Source organism: Acanthochromis polyacanthus, chromosome 23 (genome assembly GCF_021347895.1).
Source record: "Acanthochromis polyacanthus isolate Apoly-LR-REF ecotype Palm Island chromosome 23, KAUST_Apoly_ChrSc, whole genome shotgun sequence".
In the NCBI taxonomy this organism is placed as follows: domain Eukaryota; kingdom Metazoa; phylum Chordata; class Actinopteri; family Pomacentridae; genus Acanthochromis; species Acanthochromis polyacanthus.
In genome coordinates this window covers 5,483,136-5,492,982 of record NC_067135.1, presented here as the reverse complement: position 1 = coordinate 5,492,982, position 9,847 = coordinate 5,483,136, and the positions used below count along the sequence as shown (strand labels likewise).

At 40.9% G+C, this 9,847-nt stretch overlaps 2 protein-coding genes across 9 annotated transcripts; one reads left to right on the top strand and one right to left on the bottom strand.

Moving 5' to 3' along the window:
* The first annotated feature begins 426 nt into the window (after positions 1 to 426).
* On the top strand, positions 427 to 1,578 carry tifa (TRAF interacting protein with forkhead associated domain). The gene is made up of 2 exons (XM_022220425.2): positions 427 to 605; positions 708 to 1,578. Exon 2 carries the CDS (start codon positions 737 to 739, stop codon positions 1,322 to 1,324), a length of 588 nt encoding a protein of 195 aa, XP_022076117.2. The 5' UTR covers positions 427 to 605; positions 708 to 736; the 3' UTR covers positions 1,325 to 1,578.
* Positions 1,579 to 3,048: 1,470 nt separating this feature from the next.
* LOC110970190 (RNA-binding protein 4-like) lies at positions 3,049 to 8,788 on the bottom strand. Of its 8 annotated transcripts, none has more exons than XM_022220428.2 (6): positions 8,676 to 8,788; positions 7,766 to 8,203; positions 6,453 to 7,084; positions 4,686 to 6,133; positions 4,300 to 4,368; positions 3,049 to 3,515 (listed from the first exon to the last, which is right to left on the bottom strand). In XM_022220428.2, exons 2-3 carry the CDS (start codon positions 8,172 to 8,174, stop codon positions 6,474 to 6,476), a joined length of 1,020 nt encoding a protein of 339 aa, XP_022076120.1. In that variant the 5' UTR covers positions 8,175 to 8,203; positions 8,676 to 8,788; the 3' UTR covers positions 3,049 to 3,515; positions 4,300 to 4,368; positions 4,686 to 6,133; positions 6,453 to 6,473. The 8 variants fall into 8 exon arrangements, with proteins under 8 accessions (XP_022076120.1, XP_022076122.1, XP_022076118.1 ...); XM_022220430.2 differs by having other exon boundaries at positions 4,686 to 4,762; XM_022220426.2 differs by having other exon boundaries at positions 4,300 to 6,133.
* Positions 8,789 to 9,847: the final 1,059 nt, after the last annotated feature.

Genomic DNA, 9,847 nt, shown 5'->3' with positions numbered 1-9,847 from the left:
GCTTCCTTTCTCTTTCGGGTTGCATCACGAAGGATTTTCCTGTGCTGTAATGCTGCATTCACGGGCCTATCTTCAACTCGTAAGTTACACAGCAGCCACACATTTGATTGTGAAAAGTACAAAAAACAAACATTATATTTAAAAAAAAGGTTGGGAGTGAGTTTAGTGGAGTTTTTAGAAAATTGATTCAACCAGGCGTTATTTATTTGTCCCAATAACTCTTTTCACACTACTCTGCTGTTTGGAGAGTTGCACATTATCTAGCTAGTCTGTAAACACTCCCAATGCAAACACTCCCTGTGTAAGTTCTCTGCTCATAAATGCTGACAATGTGTTGATTAAATACACCAAAAACATATTTTTTCTTCTATTTTTAATACAACTTTAAATCTAAAATATGTAATGGTGGGATTTCCGGATTTGCTATGAATGCAGCACGGTTGTATCTTGTGAGAGGTGATGAAACCTGAGCACAGAAGACAACAGGCTGCAGAGACTGGCAGGAAGAGCAGCATTGTTACTTATTTCTTCACAAGTGTTTATGCGCTTGGTTTGTTTCTTTTCCAGTGTACAAGTTAAGAAAATCTATTAAAAAAACCTTTCAGGTAAGACACAAACATCACCTTTTTAAATGTATGCTTTGTTTGACTGGTAAATTGACTCATTATGTATCTCTAACTGGTTTGTTTTTCCTCCTCTCCACACAGGCTTTTATCATTGAAAGCTTTTCCTCATCATGAACGTCTCTCAGACGATTGAGACCGAGGAGGATCTCCTGTCTTGTCTCCAGATCAAATTTTACCACCCTCAGCAGAGTTGTCGAGCCCTGTACAGTTTACTCCCTCTGGGCAGCCGGACCAGGCTCTCGGCCGACGACCCCCTCAGGTTTGGCCGGGACTCCCAGTCCTGCACCTTCTCCCTTCACGACCCCCGGGTGTCTCGTAAACAACTGGCCCTGTTCGCCTACCGCACGTCCCACAGCCCAGACATGCTGTTCACCATCCAGAACCTGAGCCAGAGGGGCCGGCTGTCGGTGAACGGCCAGGCGCTGGGATACCTGGAGAGGACGGATCTCCCGGACAAGGCTCTGGTCCGGTTTGGGGAGTATGAGATGCTGATCATCAGGGAGTCTGGGGAGGCCAAGGCCAGCTTTGAGGTGGAGTTCGAGGTGCTGACGGTGCCTCCATCCAGGGAGATGTGCATGTATGAGCCCAGCGTGACCCCCGTCATGGACACAGGCTCTCGTGTGATGAACAGTTTCCCACTTCAACTCTCAGCCGTCGGCCCCTCGGAGACTGATGAGAGTCTGATGTGTCATTCTTGATGAGCCATCTCTGATTACTGAGCTATTCTGAGACTTTTTGACTTTCTTACTGAGCTTAAAGGTCAAGCAAGTTGCTGTTCAAGTAGGTATGCCTTATATATAACCAATAATGTGAAATCACAGTATTATTTTGCACCTTGTATCCATCATATCTAAAGATTCTGAAGCTGTGATCTTTTTGTAATTACACTTTTAAAGTGTAAATGTTATGAAGCTATTTTCAACTGAGCATTAAACTGTTTTTATGTAACATCCTCCTGTGCACCTTGTTGTTAAATATTATCTTTGTTTTATAGTTTACAGCACTCATTTATTGAGCACTTAACCGTGAAGACAAAGCCGTCTGGATTACAATACGACACCGTGGAAACAGGTTTTTCGAGATAAACTGGAGATAAAAGAGTAATCACTAACCTAGAGCTCAGACAATGAACTTGACCTCTCCTCAGGGCATCAAATTCTTGCAAAACAGTGCATCAGTTTCACCCACTAAAACTAAAGTACTATGAATTAAGTACACTTATTGCTTTCAAAGTGGAAGTACTCATCACGCATATTTCAATTTAACATTATACTATAAAAACTGAAAATAAATTAAGGTTTTAAGTCTGTAAGACCCAAATATAGAAAAAATGTGTACAAAAATAAACAAAAAATATGTATACAAACTTGAAATCAGAAAAACATGAGCAAAAATACTGCTAGTGCTATTTTTTTCTATAATGAATATTTTTTTCTTTTTTCATGTTCTTAGACACGTATAATTTTTGCTATTCATATATATATATATATACATGAGATGTGAGACATGAGACAATCTAACATCTTGAATATGGATTTTAGTCGTAGCAGCACATTGGATTCAGCTAACAAGACAGGTAACCTGATCAGATCAATTCAGGAAACTGGTATTATTTGTTATGCAATCTTATAACAAAGTCCAATCTGCAATCTCACTGACGGCTCAAACAATGCGTGAACTTGTCGGAAGATGAATAATCAGACGCCCCATAAATGTCTGGAACGTGATCCCCGTCATGCAGGCGGCAGTTACTCTACTTCAGCATTCTCTATAAAACACGATTTCCCAAAAATGCTGCAAGAAGGGTGTGTGCTTAAAGGAAGCGTAATTTAAAACGAAAATAACTTCAGTCAGCAACCGAAAGCAGGAGGAACTGAAACTTCTCAGTTTTCAGCAAATCTAGACCTACTAACCTGAGATTTCACAGATCGCCTCATCTTATTGTGCTTTGTTCAAACAGAGCTACGGCTCTATTGAGCTATGGTTACCTATCCAGGATGTGTTCTGTCTCCTGATGTCTGTTGAGATACAGTAAACTCTGATCTGCTGCAACCCCTACAGCAAACACAGAAAGCAAGTTCCTTAAAAGCTGATCTACAGTCAAGCAGCATTAAGTTGCTGAACAAGCACATCCACAAATTTCATTGTGAAAACAGACAAATCTGCTGAATTAAGTCTGGATATTTATCACTTTTGCTATGAGATGGATTAGAAAGGCAGAACTTGTGTCAAACCAGCAGAACTCTTTAACCACTGCAGGTAGAAGTTAGACAATCTGGTAATTTATAAATGTTCCCAACTAGACTTAATCATAGAAGCATGTAAAGTTCTAAAAATGTTAAGAAACTGTTAGTGTCTTCTATTAAACTTTAAAATAGGAATGCTAACATTTTAAAAAGCCACAATATACCTGAGACATCAGTTCTGAATACAAATAGCTTATTTATTAAGACTTAGAAAATGTAATTTAGAAAAAGAAAACGGGCTACAAATTCTTGCATGTCCATGTAGTATCATCTTCATGACATAAATCTACAGATAAGACAGAAACTGAAGGTAACATTTTTGTGCAAAAGGTCATACAGAGATGAGATGTTATGTAAACATTCCAAGTCATGTGAACTGTCTGAAACAGTGTCAGAGAAAACACCACATTCCAACTCCGTCTGTCAGAGTTTCTGTAAAGTCTCAGAAATCTCGAGTCAATAAGAATCGATCCTAAATGTGACCCGTAGGACTGATCGGTTTTCTTCTTTCTCCAAAAGAAAGACTTGTTTTGACGGCATCAGCTGCAAACATGCAACCACGTATGTTTCTCCAAGGCTGGCATATCCCCTCGGGCTTAACAACCAACGGGCCAAAGTTTCACTGGAGGATCAAACACACTCCCTGTAAACACAGCAAACACATCGATTAAGAATCACAAACTGCACAAGTAACTTATGAAAGTCACAGAACAGACATGTACAGGGTTTCCACACATTTTAAAACTTTAGTTTTATGTTCAGTACTACACTCTGCAACTAGATGCTTTTATTTTGACACACATAGAGCAACACTATATAAAATGTGGCAGGAAGTCATCAAACACACCACACTTCACACTCATGGTCCTGACAACAAAACCAAAACTAACTCGGCTGACTGAACCACAAAACCACAATAAAACACAAACACTAATGACACTGGAACACGAATAGAAACCACAATAATGACATTTAAACCCATGGTGCATTGTAGCACGAAAGTTCAGTCATAGTGACTAGATCTGCGATCGCTACAAATATTTATTATTTTAGCGGTAAAATAAGCCTGTTCCACCCTAAAAAATGAAAACAATAGAAAGAAAAGAAAAAATATTAAAACACATTAATAGAATAATAAATAGTTGCTAAAATTATGTAGGTTTAAAAGTGTAGAAAGTGTTTAAGAGCATAGAAAATGTGGGTGTGGGAAAGGTTAATAACAGTGTAGGCAAGGTTTATAAGAGTGTGAGGAGGGTTTAGAAATACTTACATTATATATAAATGATAAAATAAATATGGTAGCTACTTGGTGGGATTCTGGGGCAGAACACCCGTGATAGACGAGAGACCACTGCATCACACTGTTCCATGTTGTTTAAGAACTCTGCATATGAAGGCCTTGATTTAGTGAACTCATGCTGCTTTACCTTTGATCACACCTTATCCAGCTTGTAATCTCCTTTTAATCTGGTGCAGCCTTCAGAGGGAAGACAAGCCTGTGAACAAAAACACAGACTCAATGATGCTTCATTTATGAACTCAAACAATTTAATATTTTAGTACGTTCTACTTTGGGTACAGTGATAATTCTGAATAAGGCACAGTAAAAATGTCACAGGAAAATGAAGCAATAATTTACAGGTAGTGACTAAAAGTTGCTCCCCCCCCCATGAGGTTCGTTAATGAATCCTTATTGGATTAGTGCATCTTCCATATTTAAACAAAAACATTTGACCTTTTTAACTTTGAATTTTAACACACAAGAGGAGATAATTTAATCAAAGTAAAGAAGTATGGTGCAAACAGTATCTACCTCTTTTTCTTCAGGATGCTGGACATCTTCCAAGGATGACTTACCATGAGCAGGCATCTCCTGCATAGTCTAACAACCTACAAAGAGCACAAATACTAAGAATACCGAGCCTGCATGCAATTTGTGGCACATATATACAAGTTATAAATGTTAACACAGTGATGACAAGTGTTGCTAATGTGTAGTGTGAAGTTACTGCAAATCAGGACTTTTGAACAGCTGTTGCAACACAACAGAAACATGGGTCGACGTAAAGCTCAATTAACTATTGATCTGCTTCTAGGAAAACAACTCCAGGCAGATAGTGGGGGATGTGTTTTGAGGAAAGATGCAGCTCTCTGTAGGTCGCTGATAAGACGTAGCAGCCGAGGGACTTAAGAACAACACAGGAAACGAAACTAAGAGGTTCTTGGGCCTTTTTTTTGGGTCATTACTTGGCTTGTGGACAGCTACAGTCCATAAACTGTGCCGACTTTTGGTTAATTGCAATTTTAACTGGAAACAAGTATTAGTTTTTATCTTTGTTAAGTCGCTCAAAACTTGGATTTTTTTTCACATTGCACAGTTTTCACCAGAATGCAGATTGGGAGTAGCTTCACAAAGACTTGAAGTCTCGTATTTTCCAGCCAGGCGCTGAGGAAACAACACCTACCATGTGTCAAGCTGATAACTATGAAGGGTGTGAAGAGTAAAACGCCTAAATCTATCAGCTGAGTGACTGTCTGCTCAGTCATTATGCTAAAAGGCCAACGCAGCGAGGAATAACGTCACAGCTTTGGTTTCATTTGTTTATTAAAAAGCCTTTCAAAAAAAGCAACCTTAAAAGTAAGTAAAATCATACATTATGGTACTAGAGGTTCTACTGTCGCAAGAAAAAAGAACAAAGTGTAAAAAGAACAAAACCACACTGGAACTTTTGATGTCATGCTAACATGTCGCAAATCTTAAAGATTATTGTACAACCTCCCACACCAAGTATTCCATTAAAGCACTTCTCTATTGATTGATGAGCATTTTAAAGTGAACCAACATCCTCGTCTAAATACAATAATTTGTTTACAAAGACTAAATATATTTCTATTTAAATGAATTCCCTTGTTATGAAAATATGTCACAGTTTCCCAGAGGCCATATCAGACAGATTAAAAAGCAAGAGTGTGTAGTTTGTTTTTTGGCCATAAACAGTACTGCGTCACACTGGAATAGTCTAAGCACCTAATTTGCAAAACAGGATTTGAACAGTAAAACAAGCAGAGGAACAGAAAAGGCATGAACAGCTCAGAGGAGCTGTAAACATGGAAATCGGATGTTTTTAAAATACGGGGCTGTCCGCAATACAGTATCTTCCAGTAAGTCTCAGGCGAACGCAACGCAATCCGCCATAGATGTGGGGGGTGTATAGCGCCACGTGCATCAGCAGACAACGACGATCTTGTCATATTCTAAACCTGGAAAGAGAGCACACCACACATGTCAAGGAGCGCGTTTTACTCAGGATTCGCGCAAGACTGATTTTTGATGTTAAAGCAGCATTATTTTAGGTTTCAAGCAGCAACGTTTACTGGTTGTATATTGATCTGTTTGGCTGAAGCAGATCTGCAGGAATTAAGAGCTCTGACTGATGGTAGTTATTTAAAGCGTGATCAGATCTCAACTTACGGATTCAGCTGTCATTTAACTCGAGACACATGTATTATTTTTCCAATCATGTCTATTTGCTTTTAGAGTAATTTATCAGGTCATGAAACATCCACTCTCTGTTCTCACCTTGTTTTATACTCTTGGCGCCTAATAGCCTGCATAGCGAGGTGGTGGTGGTGGCGGAGGCGGCACTCTGTCCGCATAAGAATCCCTGGGGCGCGGCGCTGCGTACATCGGAGCCCTGGACATTGGTGAGAGCCGAGACCGCTCATAGGAGTAGCCGTTACCAGCCGGAGCAGGCGGAGGGGGGGCTCTTCTGATGGGGCTTCGGTCCCTGGCCATGTAAGTCGGAGCAGTGGGGAGCGGGCGGCGGTCATACGGGTCAACTGACCCCATTCCGAGACGCTCTCTAACCAGTGCCGAGGGAGGAGGCGGAGGCGGGGGGATGGCACTGGTGCGCCTGTCGTCGTACCCTGTGGAGCTGTAGGGACGAGCTCTGTATTTCTCATAGAAATCAAACACCCTGGGATCTCGCTCGGCATAGGCACGGTCGGGATAAGCTGCTGCTCGTCTCGGGGGAGGGGGCGGCGGCGGAGGAGGAGGGTAAGCGGACATGCGACCTCTGTAGGGAGGCTCTGGCCTCTCCACTGGATAACGAGGAGGATAATAGCCTTCTCTGCCAGGCGGAGGCGGATAGTCCTCCTCCTCAGGTGCCCCCCTGGGTCTGCTTTTTGAAATCTGAACGTGTATGCGCTTCCCTGAGAGAGAGAAAAACATTGTCCCTCAAATCTAAAAGCCTAAATACTGCTGGCAAAAAATAGGGCTGCACAATATACTGCTTCAGAATCGACACTGCGACGTGTGCATGCTCAGAAGGCACAACGTCAAGTGAGGCTGATTAATGCCGCAACTTTTTTTTGGATCACAAGACACAGATTTTGTTGACGGCTCCACTTGTGCACAGCAAAATGAGCGAGGAACAGGAGAGAGGCACTGAAGAGAAAGACCCACTTTCAGAAGAACACAACTAAGTTATATAGAATAATCATGGCTACAGAAAGGACAGCGTAGTCTAACGTCAATCGTAATGAAATTGTTGCCACTAGACAAGGCAGCATGACTAATTTCTTTGACTATTTATATCGGCACGACAAAGATCTGTTTAGTGACTGCAAAGCCATATCTGGAAAGGATCAAACACAAAAATATATTTGCTTTTTTTTAGATTGAGCTTTGATAGGGATGAGAGAACCACCCTGATCATTCTGGAGTGGTTAATTGCTTTCAAATAGTTGTTCAAGTCATCTGGTGAGGCTTCCTGTATGTATTCATAACACATCATACATTGCAGACAAACTAAATATTGCAATGTCAGTTTTTTCCAATACCGTGCAGCCCTAGTAACCCCCCAAAAAGACTTCCCACCTGATGCTACTTACCTTGAAACTCTGTGTTATCCAGGCCCTGTATGGCATCCATGGCCTCATCAGAATTGGACATGTGCACGAAGGCAAAATTCTTGACGATGGCGCACTCTGTGACTGTGCCATACTCCTCGAAGAGCTCACGGAGCTCTTTGTCGAAGCCCTTTTCTACATTGGCTATGTGGAGCTTCACGGGGCCCTGGTTCTTCCCTCTGCTGGGCTCCACATTGATGGGCCTGCCGTTCAGCTTGTAGAGATGGAGCTCCCGGATGGCTTTGGTAGCAGACTTTCTGTCATCCATGTGCACAAACGCATAGTTTTTGTACTTGGCACACTCTGTCACTGTGCCATACTGCGTGAAAAGAGCTTCAATTTCATCCTTCTCAGTGTGCTGGGACAGGTTTCCAATGAAAATCTTCACCATCGTTGCTCCGATTCAGGTTTCTACAAGGGCTAAACACAGAGACAACAGAGCCCAGCATGTAGTGAGGCACAGAAACCAGTCGGAGGGCACATAGTGAGTGTACGACGTCATTTTCAGGAAATAGAAAGCTTGTAATCGAGGCAACTGGAGAGGTCCACCACAAGAGCACGATAAATGCAGCTGTACTAATCACATTTGTTGCAAACAATGCTTAAATATATTACTATTGTTAGTCTAACACTCATACGACTTGAAAACAGCAGACTTTACAAGAGCAGCAGTCGAACAAGTTTACATGTTCGCACTTCCGTGGAAACGAGCTGCTAGCCGATTTGCTAATAGCACGCCAACATTAGCTACCGAACACATAAGCGAACAAATACAACTCAATTTAACCATTGGGCATGTGTGCAGTTGCGAAAACAGACCTGTAAAAGTAATTTCATTATAAAACCAGGAAAGTGTCCAGAAAAAAAAACCCACTAAAGTCCCCATACTTACTATTTGGGTACCGCGCAACAGCCAAGCGGATACAATAAAAATGACTACAGTGGAAATCGGTTGGAGGGATGCGCACACGGCAGGTTTTGATTGGTGGATGGACGCGTCTATCAAAAAGTACGCGCTGTGATTGGGTGAAGGAATGACGTAGGTTTTATCCGATGAAGGATTTCCGTCGTACCAGTATAACCGGTGTCGCTTGATTTGAGTGTTTTGCAAAAAAGTTTCCTGTTACTCGTGGGAAATCAAGTGAAGTTTCTGTTTGTTGTATGCTCGGGCAGTGTATTGGGTTCCAGGCATACGATTTGCACGTACTTGCACACATAGCGTAACCTGATTATTACATTTATAACATATTATTTGTGTAATAGTTTGGTTATAATGACTTAGCAAAGCAAATGGGACCGTGTTGTTATCATCATTTTACCTAAATACTATATTGATAAACCAAAAGAAACTTATGTTCTCTTTTCATTCATTACATACCTATTTATGCATAATCTGCAGTACTGTTTATATTAGTGAGAACAACCATGTGCAATATCACTTTAATGTCAAAATATTGATAAAGTTAACTAAAAAATAAGATTTAAAACCCAGTAATGAAATGTTGAGTGATTTTTGTGGTATTGAGTATCTACTGTGGGGCCTCTATTTTAATATAATAAATCTAAACTGTGAGTTTTTTTTATTATTATTTTATGTAAGACAAATTACATCATCCCATTGGAATGAGTAATTAGCAGTAAGGAACAACTCTGGAAGTCTCCCTGAAGGAAATATTCTCACATATCATGTCTACATTTTGACCCTGAGCCTGTATTTTTCAAAGCTTTCCCTCATATTTTATGTGGCTATTTAGTGAGATTACAACAGTCCAACGTTACAGCCATTATCCCAGACGCCATGATTCAAGCTGGCAGAAAAATGAAGTGAGACACGCTACTACTAACCCGTTCAGAGAGCCTCATTTACCACCAAATCTGAAATCTATGTTAGACGACTTCACGGGAGCTCAAATTGAAAGCTGTATTGATCAGGTTTTGCTGCTGTTTCTTTTGTTTATTTGGGGCTGCATTCCACTACAAGACAAAAATCACACATTGGACATCTTATAACATTATAAAGACAGAAAAGCTCAGTGATTTTAAGAATTACAGAGCCAGCAATAG